General features: G+C 34.4%; 1 protein-coding gene across 4 annotated transcripts in view; it reads right to left on the reverse strand.

Annotated features, from left to right (window-relative positions):
* SLC10A7 (solute carrier family 10 member 7) overlaps positions 1-20,611 on the reverse strand; it is a 265,153-nt gene that overhangs the window by 167,481 nt on the left and 77,061 nt on the right. For 3 of the 4 annotated variants that reach the window (XM_017534811.2, XM_017534832.2, XM_017534826.2), the window contains exon 5: positions 17,411-17,449. The exons of the other annotated variant lie outside the window; for it this stretch is intronic. In XM_017534811.2, coding sequence (XP_017390300.1) covers positions 17,411-17,449 — 39 coding nt within the window. The remainder of the gene's footprint in view (positions 1-17,410; positions 17,450-20,611) is intronic. 4 annotated transcript variants of the gene reach the window in all.

Genomic DNA, 20,611 nt, shown 5'->3' on the forward strand with positions numbered 1-20,611 from the left:
CACACCTAGGAAAGAAGATCCCTGGTTCAAACGATGGACCTGTCTGTTTCCACGGGCAATGTACCCTTGCAGTGGAGCCAGACACATCCATTTACAACAGACTGATAGAATTGCTCTTGAGATTTACCTCCTTACATCTGCTTCCTCTAATCTCATTCTCACCAAATAAACTTCTTAGTAAAATACTTTCTCATGTGAATTTAACCATGAAGAGAGAATGCATCAACCCCAGTGTCTAAAAGTCTTTCATAACTATTTTTTCAATAACCAATTAGTAAATTGGCAATCTGTCTTATATATCATTATCTGAGTATGATTAACGTGAATCTACTCTTGCAAGGTGGTGCCACAGAATCAGTTTCTAAACAGAACCATCACAAACTTGCAAAGTATATGCTACTTATATTTCTAACAATGAGGTGCTTAGTATCTTAAAAATGTGGGATGGTTCCAATAGACAATGAAAAAAAGTAATATTACGAGAAATGGTTCAGCAAGCGACATCATGTTACCATCACAGCTAAAGAAAGAGCTCTCAGGTCTGTGAGGCATGAAGAGTGATTTCCAGCAGAGAAAGAAAAATTTCTTTAAAGACTACATGGCACCCAACCTCTCCTTTACAAAGAAAAACTTAGGCTGAGTGCGGTGGCTCATGTTTATAATCCCAACACTTGGAAGGCCAATGTGAAAGGATTGCTTGAGCTTAGAAATTCAAGAATAATCTAGGCAACATGGCAAAACCCCATCTCTACAAAAAATAAATTAAATAAGTAAATAAAAAGAAGAAAAACTTTTCCTTCTAGTTTGTATTTTTAAAACATGTAGCAAAACATATGCTTTAGGTGACTCACTATTTAGAAGTCTCATAAAGAAATGAATGGTCAGGGACAATTAGGAAAACGAAGACAAAAATGCACAATGCTATCTGCGATTTTTATTAGTGTATGGTATTTTTGTCTCTAGAAAAATCTTACTGATCATGGCACGAGGTTGATGGAATCTGAAAAGTAGCCAGACATGATGGAAGATTTGTTTCAGAACTAAGGATTGTAGACCAGCTTGGGCAACATGGCAAAGCCCTGTCTCTACAAAAAATACACACACAAAAAAAATTTATCTAGGCATGGTGTTGCACGCCTGTGGTCCCTGCTACTCAGGAGGCTGAGATGGGAGAATCACTTGAACCTGAGAGGCAAAGGTTGCAGTGAGTTGTGATGATGCCACTGCATACCACCCTACATTGACACATGAACCCCCCAAAAAAGATAAGTATTCTTCCTAATCTGGATGTTTTCTAGTGTTACATGCTTAAAACTTTTTTTAACCATTGGTTTGCACTGGTAGGAGTTTTTATTCAATTTTTTTTAAGCCGGAAATTTAACCTTTTGACTTTAACAGTTGTTTGGCTATAAACTACACAACATATAGACCCAAGGATTCAACCATCTTCGAGGAAAAATATCTGTGAATTAAAGGGCAAAAGGCAGAAGACTCTAGGTTTACATACTGTTTCAATGATCTCTACTCATTGTTTCCTCTTTAGTTTAAAAAGGCAGAAATAAATGAAGAAAAGAGAAAAAGAAACATGTAAACCTACTTTCTTTGGTAACACTAGAAATAATCTTTCCTATTACTTATTTTAATTATTGAATAAATTGAAAAACCTGTCCTGCTCCTCATTTGCATACCTCGGTAGCTACTGATCAGGTATTCTGAATGGCTTGTTAAGCTGTTATAAAAAATACAAATATTAATGTATTTTTTAGGTTATTATTTTTAAAATGGAAGGTGCAGTGGCTCACACCTGTAATCCCAGCTCTTTAGGGGTTTGAGGCAAGAGAACTGCTTGAGCCCAGGTGATCAAGACCAGTATGGGCAACAAAGTAAGACCCAGTTTCTACAAAAATCTTTAAAAATTACCCAGGCATGGTGGTGCATGCCTGTAGTCCCAGCTACTCGAGACGCTGAGGTGGGAGAATTGCTTGAGCCTGGGAGGTTGAGGATCAAGTGAACTGTGATCCTACCACACTGCACTCCAGCTTGGGCAATGAAACAAGACCTTAACTCAAAAAAAAAAAACAAACAAAAAAAAACAAACAAACAACAACAAAAAAAACCTTTCCCATTAAAAAATCATTTGAGTAACTATCCTTCCTTTAGTATCTTAAAAGTCTACCTTTTCTCCATTACATGGAGATAGATAGCACTCTCCAAAGCTCCTCCAGCCCAAGTCACATCTTCATGATTTTCTATATCTCATTTAACAAATTTTAACCTCTGACAAGATGATAAGACCAAAGTCAAAGCAATATTCTGAATTATGAACCCACTAAACTACAGTGCAGAGGGTTGTAACATGATGCCTCTAAAGAGCAAACCACATTAGCTTTCATCTGCTGTCATATGATATTGCAAGTTCAAGTTATCTGGTTTGTCATTCTCACCTTGGCTTTTTCTTTCTTTTTTCTATTTTCTAAGGACTTCTAATGCCACTCAGATATGCACCATTGAATTGGTTTTTTAATTTTTCATACTTACATTTTTACTTCTTTTTTAGGATATGGTACAGTTTCTTCTTAAGCGCTGTCTAGAAATTTAACTTTCACTTGTCAATTTAATTATAGTATGTATTTCACAAGTAGTTAAAAAATAAACTTTAATTAAAAAAATACTTTCCTTTAACACCAACAGTGAAACTATTCTCTACAATGCTATATAATGGAAATCACTTATTATATCCTCTTATTTACACATCTCTAGCTATTTAAATATTTGTAATAATCACATTTGTAGTCATTTTTCATGAAAAACTCCCTGATATTTAAAATCAATTATTTCAATGAAAATAGCATATGGGTTTGATAATCTATTATACAGGGATAATAGATTACCAAATCTATTATCTGCCCCAATCTACTTTATAGGATTTCCTTCTTTAGTAGAAGAAAATCTTATAAATTACTAAATATCAAACTTATGTGTGGGACAAATATCCACTCTCATTCCAAATAAACACTGAATATAAGGCAATACAAATTTCTTACAGCCATAGTATATGTTTTATTGAGATTTAAAAGCTTGGAATTTAAAATCATTTTAATGTGGTAAAGAAAAATTTGGTAGACAGATGACTAATTATGGTCAAAACAGATGACAAAAGTGATACAATTTTTGTCAAATGAATTCAACATATAATTATGATAATTAGTATGCACTTTAAGTGCATACTATATATAAGATATTTTATAATCTTTAATAAAGAAGAGAGATTAAAATAACATTCATTGGATGATATCTATTCATTTAATATTTTTTGAATGGTTACTTTGTGTCAAGTACTATAAATATTGAAGATAGATAGTGAAGCAACCAAAAGAAAGAACTTTCATGGAGCTTTCATTTGAATAGGGGGAAACAGTCAATTAATATAATAAATGATACATTATATACTATGTTAGAAGACATTATTTTATAAAAAGAAAAATAGCAGACTAACAAGGATAGGAAGTGCCAGAGATGGGAGAGAAGGTCAGAATTTCAAACTAACTGCACTAACCAGTTACAATCTATAGTAACCCATTACAATCTAGATGGAAACTCATTCCAAAAACTAAATAATCATAAAAGGAAAGCTGGGGAAATTGCTTTTGAGACAGGCTTTGAGGGATGGCTAGGAAAATGGAATGGATGGGAACAGTGCAAGCAAAGAGGTGGAAGCGGAAAAATGCCCAAACACTAGAGGATGCTTTCTAAGTATAAAGGCAATAAAAAACATCCATAAAGGAAGAAATGGACAAATGTGACAGATCATAAAAGCTTTAATATTCTATAACTGTATGCAAAAATCACAAACAGCAACTAATACACTGAACTATACACAAATATTAATTCAAAATGCATCATAAGACTAAATATAAAAACTAAAACAAACTTATAGAAGAAAACATAGGGAAAAAAATCTTTGTGACAAACAAGGATTTCTTAGATAGGATACAAAAAGCCTGAGCCATAAAAGAAAAAAAAGATAGATAAAGTGGATTTAACAAAGAGGAGAGGGTGGAGAAGTGTGGATCAACAGTTAACATGAGAATGAAAAACACTGGTAGGTGGGGAGAGAGAGAGAGAGAGACAATAGGGCCACAATGGGAGGATCCCTGAATGGCCAATTAGGTAGTGGGTAATTAAGAGCCACTAAAGGCATTAGGGCGTAGGAGCGACACATAAACATAGTATTTGGAATAGTTTATCTTATAACATTATGTAGATGACAACAAAGAAGATAGGATTCATTGCCCTGGCTCTTGGAAAGCACCAAAAGCACAATAATGTTAATAAACATTACCCCTCCAAAATAAATGGATAAAAATATTAACTAAAGCATTCAAGTGAAAACTTAAAAACACTGTAGAAAATGACTGTTTACAAGAGAATTGGCTGAATAATAAAAGAAACCAAACCACAAATCTTGACCAGTAACTACTGTTATAAGGTAAAACTATAAACACAGTGAACATTTTAAATTATTCTACTTATTTAAAATATCACCAAAAAAAGCTACTCAGGAAAAGTAAACAAGTGTGGAGTTCTAGCAAAAAAGAAAGCTGTAAGCTCAGAGTATAATCATCCCTGGACACACAGAATATGAATCAATGTTACTCTACGTAACACTAGTTACTCTACTTATTCACCATCTAAATTTGTGGTTCTTTGACTCTAAAAATACCAGGTTTACATTAATAGAGTATTTTTCCCCCTGATCAGTACAGCTTGTTCAGTTATCTAAAGTTAAAATCAAGTTTATCAAGGCTCTTAAAATTATAAATTTTATTTTTAAAAAGACCTCTATTATCTTAAATTATACTAAGAGAGCTATTCACCTTGGTTCATAATCCTCCAAATAAGAATATTTTACTGTTAATTAGTGTGAACAATTGTAAATCAAATTGATTTAAAAAATGAGGTTTCTATAATTTTCCCTTATTCTTCTATGTCCATCCCCATTTCGCATTTTGAATAAACAATTTTAAGTAATTGCATTAATGTCATATGTGATATTCTAAGATAGAAAAACAATTTTTAACAGTCATGAATACTGATCCAATTATTTTCAGGGACAGTCATATCTATCACTATGTAGATGTGAGAATAACACTGTGAGGCTGGATTTACAGGGCCAGAAAACACAGTAGGGAAAGCAACAAACAGAAATTGACTTCTTTAACCAATGATACCATAATCAGGTGAAGCCCTTTCAAGCTATTATTTCTTTTTATGAACCCCCATATGATGGGCTTTGCTTTTTAGCATATACAGTATTAAGTATTCATCTTGATTATAAAACTATAAGAAAATACACATAAATTTTTACCTAGCATTGTGATAGGAAAAAGCTTCATAAGTATAAAGGCAATGAAAAAATCATGGACAAATGTGACAGACATAAAAACTTTACAATTCTAGAACAATATGCAAAGTAATGAACACCAACTAATATGCTAAACTATACACAGACATTAATTCAGAATGGGTCATAAGACTAAATGTAAAAACAAAAACTAAAACTTATAAAAGAAAACATAGGAGACAAATATTTGTGGCAAACAAGGATTTCTTAATAGAATACTAAAAGCCTGAGTCATAAAAGAAAAATAATAGATAAACTAGATTTAACAAAACTTTTAAACTTCTGCTATTTGAAAGTTACTGTCAATAAAATGAAAAAATGAGCTACAGGCTGGGAAAAATCACTTACAAAACATATGTCTGATAAATGACTGGTGTCCAAAGCATACTTAAAAACTTGTACCCAATTATAAGAAAACAACCTAATAAGATGGGCAAGAGATTTGAACACACAGGCCACAAAAGAAGATATACAGATGGCAAATAAGCACATACAAAATGTCCAACATCATTAGCCATTAGAGAAATACAAATTATAGCTATGATGACATACCACTACACACCTATTAGAATGGCTAAAATAAAAAATATTGGGAATGTCAAGGGATGGCAAGGTTGTAGAACAACTGGACTCCTTTTACATTCTGGGAATATAAAATGGTATAATCACTTTGGGAAAGAGTTTGGTGATTTCTTATAATGTTAAAATATACTCACTATATGACTCAGTATAGATATTTCCAAAAGAAATAGAAACATATATCTATATAAGAACCTGTACACAAATATTCATAGCAACTTTATTTATAATCATCATCAAGGAAACAACCAGAAGTTCATCAAATGGCAAACAAATTAACAATGTAATATTACTTAGCAATAAAAAGAAAATAACTACTGATATATACAACATAGATGAATCACAAAAAGCATATGCTAAGTGATAGAAATCGTACTCAAAAAGCATATATCGTGTGATTGCATTTAGATGACTTTCTGGAAAAAGGCAAAAGTATAGAGACAGAAAAAAAAATTCAGTGGCTGCCAGAGACGAGGATTGACTCCAAAGGGCAAGAAGAAACTTTCTAGGTGATGAGTCTATTATCTTGATTGAGAAGATTGCTATATGACTGCATACATTTGTCAAAATTGACAGAACTATACCTCTAAAATGCATAGATTTTTCTGTATGGAAATTATACCTCAATAGATCTGATTTAAAGAAATTTTGAATTTGTCAATAAAAAGTCACCCCCTCACCCACATACACACAGAAAAAAACTAGAAGGCTAAAGACAAAGAAAAATATTTGCAAGATATATAATATACATATTCTCTGGCTTTTTTTTTTTTTTCTGAGAACCAGTCTTACTCTGTCGCCCAGGCTGGAGTACAGTGGTATGATCTCAGCTCACTGCCACCTCCGCCTCCCAGGTTCAAGCAATTCTCTGGCCCCAGCATCCTGAGTAGCTGGGATTATAGCCATGTGCCACCATGCCCAGCTAATTTTTGTATTTTTCGTAGAGATGAGGCTTCGCCATGTTGATCAGTCTGGTCTTGAACTCCCGACCTTGTGATCCACCCACCTTGGTCTCCCAAAGTGCTGGGATTACAGGCGTGAGCCACCATGCCTGCCTGCTTGAAGTTTTATAGTAAAATAAGTGGTCCTCAAATTGTATGGTGCCGTTACTTGGAGTCAATTCAGAATTAGGAGGTCTGTAGAATCATACTAGGAAAAACAGCATTTAAATTCAGGAATTTTAAGCAAATTGAGGGCAAGAATCATTTTTTAAATTATTTTTTTCAGTTCTAGAAGCTGGCCAAGAGCCTAGCACATGGTAAGATGTCCACAAATGTTCCATTTTAAAAGTTAATGTAAGATCCAAAAGCAACATGCAATAAATCTAAGCTTAAAATATGATTTTTTAATTTCAAACTAAAATCTGCTATTTCCAATAATTCAGACTATTGTTTTTTAGAAAACTAAATGTTTACTTGAAATCCTAAATCCATGATGAAGTTTGGAGGCCTCACACTGCTTTCATCACAGGGGCCAACAATTAAAGGGATTCTCTTTGGTTGGTAGAACCAAGTTTATACATCCTCTGTTTTCCTCCTGCTTCTCTCCACGTGGTCAGACTTATTTTGGAATGGCAGTAGGGTCTGAGTCAACAAGGTATATTAATAATGGAACAAAACTTTAATGAAGTTCTATGAAAATATTTAACACTGTTTACTACAACAGCCTCTCCCAGCCACACACACTCCCAATTAGGACTTATATTCTCACTTTAAGAATCTGTAATACAGATGAAGGCAAAAATCTTAATCATTTGGCTCACCATACCATTATGGCAGACCCCCAAAATATTAGCTCAACAAATAGATTAACCACACAAAATTTTTAGTTTGAAGGAGAACGAAACAAAGAAATGAGAACTATTTGCAACATTATCATCTCTTACTAAAGTTCTCTAGTAGACTGGATTCAAATTAAAGAGATTTAATTTTGATTTTAAACAACTGCTAGGATCATCTTTCTCAGGAGGTCCTTTACAAACATCCTGACCCAGAATAATTTATATTGATTTATTTTTACTCAAATGAATATAGGAGCAAATACTTTTCCAGTTTGGGATTGATGATATTTTAAAAATTAATAAAAATTAAAATGAAAGTACATGACATTTGTTAAAGGGTAATAAAATAACTCCAGTCAATTGGCTAGTTCTACACCAGTAGATTTCTTTAAATGGTAATGAAATCATTGCTTTAAAAAATCCATCATTATTAAAATTTAAAAAAAAAGTTGCCTCAGCCTCCACCAAAATTAGATTTGTAAGTTGCTGGTCATTCCTATAATTAAATCTGTGTCACAAATTTGCAAGAAAAATGGTCACTGTGACTAATGCATTTAGTTGCAACACAAGTCCTGTCAGACAGCATAGAACATTATGCTGCTAAAATGGAGTAGGTATAGAGTCTATACATTTTTATTAAGCAACAAAGACCATTTTTTATTTACAATGATTGTACTTCAGATAAGAGTTTGTTTTAAAAACAAACCCACATGCAGCTATCACTAGGTCTTCCTGACTGGAGCATTACAGCATATTTTTAACTCTGCAAACATGTTTGTCACTTTGGCACACATGCCACTGCTTTTCTGGAGAGGTGTCATGTAGAAAATGATCTAGTGAAAAAAAAAAAACACTAATATGTTCAGATTGCCAGAGTCCTTGATTCTGGAGGTTTCTTCATTTGACTTCTCCAAATAATTTTAATTCACTTCTTTGATGAAGTGATTGAGAAGTGACCTCAGAGAACAGTGTTTCCCAAAGTGTAAATGAAAACAAGATGAGTCAAGGACTTGTGCACAGAGAATTAGTAATGCAACTTATTGCCTTTTCAACTCTCTTTCAATCCTTCAGATTGCAGAAGGAAAAGGTGCTTTGTTTGGTGCTGGTGCTAATTTCACCTTTTATCAAAAGAAGGGTAGGCATCAGACTCAGAGCCTTGAGTAAGCAGCAGAGGTTAGCTACAAATTAATAGTAGCTTTTTTCCATTGACTTAATTTCAGTTACCTTCTATTCATGACAAGATAGTTCTTTATTTATAGTGTTGATATAAGTTTTGGCTTGAAGTAAGTTTAAATTGAAAATGTTAGTCTTATTTAACAATCAGTGTGTTGACACGGCAAAAGCTATAATGATGTCTGAATGCTGGAAAACACTGCATTGAAGACAGTCCTCCTTCCTGTCTTCTCTGTTTCTTAAATATTTTATTATTATTTTTCCCACATTTATGTTTTGTGTATTTGCTTCAGTATCTCGAAAAATGCCTTGAATCTAATGGACTCTGAGTATATGTGTGTTGGTTTTCTATCCTATTTTCCTATGCTGTGCTACACTGCTAATTGAACCAACGCTATTTTTAAAACAAAAGTAGTCTGTTCTCAGCAATCCAGCCTTTATGATGTTCACTTGCCCAAACAGGTGATGATCAAATGAAATGCGTAGCACAATGATAGGTTGCATTGTGCAAAGGCGGAAACAAACTTCCATTCATCTGAACATGGTTATTAATTTTAACGCCCAAGATGGGCCATTTAAAATCTTCATTTTATCCAGGTCTTCCCACTAAAAGATGAACTTGAAACAGCATCTAGAAGATGGTACTGATACTGCTTAAATATTAAGTCATTTGTTTGCTCTGGCATTTAAGTTTAATAAAAATAAAAACTTGTTTATAAACAGTCATAAACTTTTGGGGTAAAACCAAGATCTCAAGTGAATAATTTGGGTTAAGATTTTAAGAAAATTAAGTGTACACACGCGCGTGCGCACACACACACACACATCCACAGTCTTCAATACTGTACAAAATAAGATGCTCCGTAAACCATAAACTAAGTACATCCTAGACTTAAGAGAAAGCAAATCAAATTAACAATGGAATCTTATCTAGTACCACCCTTAAGTCTCTTTGTTTAACATTTGAGATTCTTGAACAAATTTTAAAAAAAGCATTGTTCCACAGCGATTAATGAGTAACAAAGATAATAGTGTTTCCTTTCTAATCATTATAAATATTTCAGAAATTCTTACATTTATGTTACCATGAATTTCTTTAACGTTTTATAGCAAAGTTGGAAACTCAATTTGGCCTGATCATCTTTGTCATTCACTAGGGGTTTCCTTTTAAGATCAGGAGTCACCCAAAACAATAAAACAGGCATGTATCTTTGTACAGGATAGGAAAAATTATAAGAAGGTGATAAACATATATCACAAGTTATTATTAAAACATGGCATTTGTGTTTGGGATTTCTTTTCTTTCAGCAACCATAACAACATCAGTTAACTATTCAAAGCTTTCTACAAAGCACAGTAGTAACTGCGAACCAGCCAAAGCAGAGGGAAGACAGAACAATTGGGTAAGGGAAGAAAAATAAATGCTGGCTAGTTTTTCAGCCCAAGGCAAGGAGCTCCTTTTAACCTTTGATCTGGCATGAAAAGAAAATTGTTCATCTTAGACTAGTTTCTGCTAGTTCCAGCAATGAGTATTTTAAAAGAGAAGAATTATGTGAAAGAAATTCATTTCTTGACACTTTAAATGAAGAAATTTAGAAAGCAATCAGTGACTCATATAGATCTTTTTAAAACTAGATGTTTTGAATTTCCAACGATGATTTAACTTTCTAACTCTTTGATGCTATTTCTGAAATTCTTATTAATACATTTATGTTGCCATGAATTGTTCTAATGTTTATAACATCATTATTAAAAACTCGGTTTGGCATGATCAACTTGTCACTCCCTAGCATTTCCCTTTAAGACCAGGAGTTTCCAAAAATAATATAAAAGGCTGGCTGAGGAGTCTAAAAATAGCAAACTTCTAAATGTTCCTTTTAAACTTTAACCTATAATTCTTGGAGACATAGAAACACCGAATTCAGCCTCCAAGTCAAAAATGCTAAGTTCTGACAAATCAAATGATCTAAATTTAGTTTGGGGAATTTGTCTTCAACACAATTGAATCTTTTGAAATTAAAGAAAAAAATCAATTAGAATTTTCCCAAAAGATGTCAGTATCTATTTTTAAAAAACCAAAACCTCCTGATGAGGAGCAACATGTGAGATGCCTGAACTTAAAATGGAAATATATACATGTACACATACATAAATTTTAATAGCATTTTAGTTATTCAGGGTGCTTGACTATCAAATTTTATTAAAATCTCATTAAGAGAGAAATCTCAAATCATTTACCATGCTCCACAATTATTGTAAACTGAACAATTTAAATGAGAGGAGGAGATAATGACATTAACTTTTTAACTTAAAGCAATCCTCTGTGGCATGATTTTAAAATATTTTCTTGGTCTTGAATTTATGTAAATTGAATTCATCTATCATTAGTTATTACCAGCCTAGCTACATTAAAAACAATAACAACAACAACAAAAACAGTTTTCTATAATAATTAGTTCCTAAAAACACTGTTTAAATTAGACCTGGGACATTATTAAACTAGCTATAAACATGCACAGTATTTTATTTAGTATACCCTGATGACTGAAAATCAACAAAAATGCCCTCTGAGTTCTTTCTTCAAAAACTCTTCTAATTAAATCCTTTCATTCAAAATTTTAAGGTAATCTGAAATAAATACCCTTTTCAGATTCCATTATGTATATACTATGGGAATGGTCACTCGTGATCAGGGAATAGTCCTTGAATCACGGTATTTTGGGGCTTATAGAGCCTAGTCAGAGATAACCAATTTCCTTATTTCATGGATATCCATAGTCACACACACACAAATTCATGGCAGAGCAGGGACAAAAACCTAGATCTAAAGTTTAGCTCAAAGTTATTTCTTATCACATCATATAAACATTTTATATAGATTATGCCACAACTCTATAGTTTAGGCACTATCATTGCCTCATTATGTATACAGGGAAGTTTATATAGTTAGGCTAGTACTCAGTCAAGTAACAATTCAAACCCAGACAGACTGGCTCCAGAAACCATACTACTTTCCATAATCCTAAATTTTAAGAACAGGTAGACATTTTCCGTTTAAATTCCCAAATAGCTGTAACAAGTATCACACTTTAAGAATAATCAAATAAAAATATAAAGTTTATAATTTGGAATTTCCCTCCTCTAAAATAAATCTTCTTCCTAATCCCAACTCAAGTACCAATTTCTTTCTGAAGTCCTCTCATGTCATTTAACTGAGATTAATCTCGTTCTTAAAACCCTTAATAATTACTGTTTCTTGCTCATATGTAGAATGTACTAGCTGTCTATTTCTCTCTTCTTTCTTAGTAACGGAAATCTAATTTTTAGCTCTCAGTAAATTGCTATATTTCTCAATTTCAGTGGCTAGGTATGGTCACATGACTGAGTTCTGCAACAAGAAGTGCTAGTATCCTGTTGGAATTCCAGTAATGCTGCCTAAAGAAAGAAGACTCAGGCTTTAGGGAGATTTTTTTTCTCTTCCCACTACTTTACCTTGCTATCCATACTTTCTGGCTGGTGCTCCAGCAGCTATCTTAGACCATGAGGCAGCCTTGAGGAAGAAAACTGCATAATGCAGATGGTGGAGGAGAAAGATAGGAGTCTTGGCTCATGACAAGACCATGAAGCCGCTATAACACACTTAGACAGCTCCCTCTAAATATTATATAATGGAGAAATAAATCTTAATCTTGTGTAAGTCACTATCATTTATTGTTTCTTTTTTCTGTTAAGCCAAATCTAATTCTAACTGATACGGTTCACACATTTCATAATCCTAGGTTGTTGTAAGTAGGGTGAAGAGAAGGAAAAAAAAGATATAGAATTCTTTCTCTTCTAACACTAGAGCAGCAAAACATACCTAATCATAATTTTCATTCCCAAACATTCTCTGGTAATTTTCAACTTTATGAAAGAAAAAGCAGGGAAAGGAAAAGGAATAAAAAATGTAAAACCCATTGATTTTGTATCCTGAAACTTTGCTGAAGTTGCTTATCAGCTTAAGATTTTGGGCTGAGACAATGGGGTTTTCTAAATATACAATCATGTCATCTGCAAACAGAGACAATTTGACTTCTTCTTTTCCTATTTAAATATTCTTTATTTCCTTCTCTTGCCTCACTGCCCTCGCCAGAACTTTCAATATTATATTGATTAGGAGTGGTTAGAGAGGGCATCCTTGTCTCGTGCTGGTTTTCAAAGGAAATACTTCTAGCTTTTGCCCATTTGGTATGATACTGGCTGTGGCTTTGTCATAAATAGTTCTCATTATTTTGAGATATGTTCCATTAATACCTAGTTTATTGAGAGTTTTTAGCATGAAGAGGTGTTGAATTTTATTGAAGGCCTTTTCTGCATCTATTGAGATAATCACAAAATCAATGTGCAAAAATCACAAACATTCCTATACACTAATAATACACAAACAGACAGCCAAATGATGAGTGAATCCCCATTCACAATTGCTAAAAAGAGAATAAAATACCTAGGAATACAAGTTACAAGGGATGTGAAGGACCTCTTCAAGGAGAATTACAAACCACTACTTAAGGAAATAAGAGAGGACAAAAACAAATGGAAGAATACTCCATGCTTATGGATAGAAAGAATCAATATCATGAAAATGGCCATATTGCTTAAAGTAATTTATAGATTCAATGCTATCCCCATTGAGCTGACATTGACTTTCTTCACAGAATTAGAAAAAACTACTTTAAACTTCATATGGAACCAAAAGAGCACGTATAGCCAAGACAATCCTAAGCAAAAAGAACAAAGCTGGAGGAATCACACTACCTGACTTCAAACTATTGCAAGACTACAATGACCAAAACAGCATGCTTCTGGTACCAAAACAGATATGTAGATCAATGGAACAGAACAGAGACCTCAGAAATAATGCCACACATCTACAACCATCTGATCTTTGACAAATCTGACAAAAACAAGCAATGGGGAAAGGATTCCCTATTAATGTGTTTGGGAAAACTGGCTAGCCATATGCAGAAAGCTGAAACTGGATCGCTTCCTTACACCTTACACAAAAATTAACTCAAGATGGATTAAAGATTTAAACATAAGACCTAAAGCCATAAAAACCCTAGAAGAAAACCTAGGCAATACCTATTCAGGACATAGGCATGGGCAAAGACTTCATGACTAAAACACCAAAAGCAATAGCAACAAAAGCCAAAATTGACAAATGAAATCTATTAAACTAAAGAGCTTCTGCACAGCAAAAGAAATTATCATTAGAGTGAACAGGCAACCTACAGAATGGGAGAAAATTTTTGCGGTCATCCATTTGACAAAGGGCTAATATCCAGAATCTACAAGGATCTTAAAAAAATTTAAAAGAAAAAAAAAATCCCATCAAAAAGTGGACAAAGGATATGAACAGACACTTACCAAAAGAAGACATTTATATGGCCAACAAACACATGAGAAAAAGCTCATAATTATTGTCATGAAAGAAATGCTAATCAAAACCACAATGAGATGCCATCTCACATCAGTTAGAATGGTGATCATTAAGGAAGCAGGTCGGGCATGGTGACTCATGCCTGTAATCCTTGCACTTTGGGAAGCCAAGGCAGTGGATCACTTGAGGTCAGGAGGTCGAGACCAACCTGGCCAAAATTATGAAACCTAATATTTACTAAAAATATAAAAAATTAGCTGATCATTGTGGTACATGTCTGTAATCCCAGATACTCCAGAGGCAGAGGCAGGAGAATCACTTGAACCCAGCAGGTGGAGGTTGCAGTTACCTGAGATTATACCACTGCACTCTAGCCTGGGCAACAAGAGCAAAACTCCATCTCAAAAAAAAAAAAAAGTCAGGAATCAAACAGATGCTGGCGAGGATGTGGAGAAATAGAAACACTTTTACACTGGTGGGAATGTAAACTAGTTCAACCATTGTGGAAGACAGTATGGCAATTCCTTAAGGATCTAGAACTAGAAATACCATTTGACTCAGCAATCCCATTACTGGGTGTACACCCAAATGTTTATAAATCATTCTACTATAAAGACACATGCACACATGTGTTTATTGTGGCACTGTTCACAATAGGAAAGACTTGGAACCAACCCAAATGCCCATCAATGATACACTGGATAAAGAAAATGTGGCACATATATACTATGGAATATTATGCAGCCATAAAAAAGGAGGAGTTCACATCCTTTGCAGGGATGTGGATGAAGCTGGAAACCATCATTCTTAGAAAGCTAACACAGGAACAGAAAACCAAACAGCACATGCTCTCATTCATAAGTGGTAGTTGAACAATGAGAACACATGGACACAAGGAGGGGAACATCATACACTGGGCCTTTTGGGTACTGGAGGACTCAGGAAGGATAGCATTAGGAGAAATACCTAATGTAGATGACGGGTTGATTGGTGCAGCAAACCATGATGGCACGTGTATACCTATGTAACAAACCTGCACACGTATCCCAGAACTTAAAGTATAATTAAAAAAAAAAAAAAGTAGAACTACACTTCTGCCTCTCTGCCATTGCTCATGCCATTTCCTCTCCTCTGTCCTTTACCAGTTAAGGCCTACCCATACTTCAAGACCTAGCTCAGAGCAATCACTTCTGTCAGACCTTTGAATTCAGAATGCATATTGTCTGTGCCATTTATTTGACAATCATATATCTCTAGTAACATCTTTCATATGGCTTGTTAACCTTTACATTGCATTTCTTTTTCTACATGTCACCTCCAGAACCTAGCGGGACTCACCTTGTATTTCTTTGCATTCTTCACAGATACTAGAAAACTACCTCTATGTAGCAGGAAATCAATAAATAGTTTTGATTGATTAGCTGAATTAGGATAAGAAAAAAAGTGAAGAAAAGAAAAAGAGCAAAAGACTAAGAAGTGAGAATGCACAGCTTCTTAGGAGTGAAAGAACATAATACAAATCCCCAAGAACCACGAGAACAAGTTGTACTTCACTAGACATTACCAAACAAGTGGGCCTCGTAGAACAAATAGGATATGTCCATATAGTCAGAGCATGTCTCAAACTATACTTAGTAAGCTTGTTCCCCAAAAAAGGAATAGTGTATTTTGTTTTAGTGGCTCAGACAATTGTGTCAACTTTATTTTCTCAAAGTCTAGACACCTGAAAGAATAAGAAACCCAACTTAAGAAGCTATGTTTTAGTAGTGGATGTGTATGGTGCCAAATCGTGTACAAAAATTGGTTTCAAGAAAGTTCATATTTTACAGACATTATTTTTTTAAACAATTGTGACAACTTATAGAATAATACTTGGACACATGAATTAATGACTTAAAATATTACTGAGTCTAAACTAAGCAATCCAAGAGATCATTTTTGTTAAACAGACTTTATTGTCTCTCCTCTAAAACCCAGAAATAATATGGCATCACGAAAAATATTACTGGCTCTATAAAAATAGGATATAAGCTATGCATATATTTTGCTGATGCTTCATCATTAAAAGCTCTCTAGGGCTATGTGACACTAAAAGCTATGTAGCACCATGTAGAGTTAACACTATGTAGCAAGATGTTTAAAAGCTTTAACTACATTTAAATACATACAATAATAATTAACAAAGCATGTTAAACAGAGGTAATTGATATTTTACCTAGACTCATGAATTAGTTTACACATCACTGATTTTACTCTCAGTTATTTGTAAGTCACTGCACTACATATCTGATAATGAGTTATGCCCCCCAAAATACAATATTCTAATTTACTTCATGAATTTAACACAGTTTTAGGGCACAAAATATTTTAAATTAAGAGAAAACTTAGTTCCTCAGTCTTTCATAACACAAATCAAGTCTCTATTACATCATTTATTTAAAAATAATGATTAAAAATGATAAAACAACATCCTTATATTGGTTCTATTTATGAAAGCTGAACTACTTTTAAATCTTTATATATATATATATATTAATACAACATTTACTTGAAAATTACTCATTAGTCATATCTTCCTTTCAAATCTTTTTCCACATAGATTCCTCAGAAGTATCCAAGCCAGTAGCTTCTTTGACATGTACAAAATAAATGGCATGTCAACAAGTAAATTAGCATTCCCTTTCTGACCAGCTGGGTCATGTTTCCTTTTCGAAATCCTCAGTCCCATGATACAAAATAATAATAATCTAAAAGACCTCATTAAATGATCAATATATTGACATAACCTCTATAAGGAGACACATAGTGTTTTAACTGATTCCTTGAATCCATTAAATGGAATATTAAAACTCAAGCCTCCAAAATACATTGTAAGAGAACATTTGCTTTATTTATTAACCAATTTTATTCAGATACTAGATAATGGTACATGAAAAGATTCAACAACTTTTATATTTAACCAAAGAGTAAAAGAAATCCAGCTTTCACCAAATCTTTCATACAAACTGTATCACAACAAAAGTTATAATAGACAAGTTAAACCATGTTTACTTACCAAAAAACTTCCAAAGGCTGAATTAAATATCGCAGCTGCCTAGAAAGAAAATAAATAGGGGGAAAAAACTCACTGAAAGTAAATAGGAATAATAAAGCCAAAGATTATCATTCTCCCTTCCCCCACTATTAAAAACCTTAAAACATTGACTCTTTAAAGCAAAGTTAGTCACTGCTTACAAAAATTGCCAGTGGCCTGTAGTTTACTAAGACAGATGAGCTACAGCTTAGGAATTCATAAATAATGAGTCTCAAAAGCAGGCAGAAAACACTTGTCATGTCTTGAACCTATATGGCAGTACCAAAAGAATCATTGCCAGTACTAAATTGAAACCATGTTGCTATTGATTTTCCTACTAAATTTAAAACAATCAGAGGTTGATTTATTCATTAAAAAATGTATATTACTGGGAGAAGGAAAAACAGAATTGTAAGACAAACATTAATTGTTCCCTGTCAGTGAACACAAGTCTTATGAACTACAATCACAAGGTAAGATCTCCTGTTCCCATACAACACGCATTGCAAATACAAACAATGCTGTTAAGACCAGGAAACTTATTGCTATACCATTAATTATAAGGTAAAGAAAAGCAAGAAAAGCTCCAATTTTGTGTTCAAAATTTAGAGAAGAAATATTTGACTTTCTGCTTACCTAAATATCCGAGGAATACATAGTAGATGTAATATTACTCTTAATTTTAATTTAATCACTATATTCAATGAAGCTACACCAGAGTCCTCCAAGCTTCTCACATTACCCAAAAAGGAGAAAAACTTGTATAACATCCAATTTGATAAAAAGAAAATATGAAAGAAAAAATAATAAAGGGTAGAGGAAACCTATTTACATCTCCTGCATATCCAGAGCAGAATTAAATTAATCATCATGGATACCAGCAGCCACACTGTAGTAAAAAAAGGATGTCAGTTTAGTAAGTTTGAATAAAGTCCAAACCCAGGCTAAGAGCTGTAGCTGAAAATGCCTTCTGCTCCAGAAGAGGATGCAATGAGAGTGAATGGGTAATGAGATCCTCGGCTCCAGAGAGCTTAGCTCTCCTATTCCAGTTCATAATTAATTCAAAGCTTTGATAATTTCATTAGATCTCTCCTTTGCTGGCCCTATCAATAAAAGATGGCACTGGACCACAGCTCCTCTGTGGCATAAACATAGGCACAGGCGCAGACCAGGGAAACCTTTGCTTCCTGACAGGGACAATGGCATATGGTGTTCTGTGTTGTACAGGGAGCAGTGAAAAAAAAAGAAATCAGCTAAATAAAACATTACAGATGAAAATTGTAAACTATAGCAACATATTTAACACATCTTCCTGGAATTCTATTGTGGATGATTCCAGGAAAAAGTTTTATGTATGGGGAAAAATAAGTAAAAGGGTATAAATAAATGAGTTGTGGTAACACCAACAGGGAACACTGGCCCTCCTTCCTACAAAAAAATGTACCTTTCCCACCAACAATTTTTATATCTAGACCCTATTTTGTGCTTAAAACAGAATTACTTCTTTTTAGTAAAGAAATGGGCTCTTCCCTTTTGAGCCTCTCTTTTCTAAATTCATTTCTTTCTAATGCCTTTCACTAACCTTATACTCAATAAAAGTTTTGCCAAGCATTTGAGGAAACATAGAATCATTGGAGGAAAAAAGACTCAGAGGTCAAAGTAAAGTTAAGTACCAACTACTACTCATAAGATCAAATCACTATACTCCTACTCCCTCTTTTTCTCTTCTTTACCCCAAATGCAAGAAATATATTTTCTGTAAATTGGTCTGTGCTCCTGCCTCTTATAAAATGACAGTGATGGGGCATCTTAGGTATCCAAAGATGCTGCAGGCCAACTCATTTTTAGTTGTTTTCTGACAGTAATGATGGATTTGAACTCACTCAGTCAACTATACTGTCCTCCTATGCAATGAGCTCCATTAATCTTTTGTGAAATAATTAAGGTTCTGGGTATTCTGAAGACCATGTGAAATCAGACACTGAAACCAAGGATCTTGGGTTCAATAGCAACTGATAATTAAGGTAATAATTGACTCAATTTTGTGGTTGCAGTCTATGAAAGAACCATGATTTCCAGTTTTAACAAGTAATAATAAATATTTAGAGTATTTTATTGATATATAAAAGACATGCATGTATTTTGACTTAGGAAGGAATTCTTAGCTCCTTAGCATGGCATCCAACACCCTCCCTGAACAGGTTCTATACAACTCATTCCCTACCTCGAATTTTACATCCTACAACAAGGAACTACTTGCAATTCTCCAAACTCATCATGCCATTTCTTATTGCCTTGCTCTCTGGCCTGAAATACCCTTCCCCATCTTCTACCTGAGTAATTCCCTTTTATTTTAGTAACACAGCTTGGTCATCATCCCTCTAAGATGGGAGAGTTCCCTTGATCCCTTCATGGGACTCGTGAAGGGGGTGGGTCATTTACTAGGCCTCCAGGCTCAATCCCTTAAGGGAGCAAGGACACAAGCAAACGAGTGTGGGAACTGGCACAAAGGAACACTGGAACTGGCTGGTCACTCCTCTCTGGCAGGAGCAGGGTCTGTGCGGCCCTGCAGCAGTGTCCAAATGTGTTACAATGGTCTTTTAGCTCTGCCATCCAGGAGGGGTGTTTGTGATCCCCGGAGCCCCAGAGGACTTGTGTCCTTTTACCCTCCCAGAGGAGTATAAAAGGTGACGGCCTTTTACACTCTGCCTTCTTGGTACCCCAGTTCTTGTCAGGCATCCAGGAAAAATCAGGTCACACAAACAAATCAAAGGGTAGTTAATGTGAAGGACTTTATTGAGTGGTGGAAGTGGCTCTCAGAGGGAAAGAGAGCTGGAAAGGGGGTGGAGTGGGATGATAATCTTCCCCTGAAGTCTGGCCATCCTAGCCAAACTCCTCTCCATAGTTTCTGACATCCAGCTGCTTCTTCTCTGGATGTTCAGGTGCGACTCTCTTCATTCTCTCTCCGTGTGTGTGTGTGTGTGTGTGTGTGTGTGTGTGAGTGTGTACGTGCCTGCCCTGAGTCTGGGGTTTGCAGTTCTCATGGACACATGATGGGGGTAGGGCAGGCCAAAAGGCAACATTCAGGTGGGAAAACAAGAATAGTTCTCACTTTGGTCCATGGGTCTAGGCTTGACTGTGGAGCCCTCGCCAAGAACCCCACTGTTTTCTACCCAGTATTTC

Source organism: Cebus imitator, unplaced genomic scaffold, assembly GCF_001604975.1.
Source record: "Cebus imitator isolate Cc_AM_T3 unplaced genomic scaffold, Cebus_imitator-1.0 Scaffold4, whole genome shotgun sequence".
Lineage (NCBI taxonomy): Eukaryota > Metazoa > Chordata > Mammalia > Primates > Cebidae > Cebus > Cebus imitator.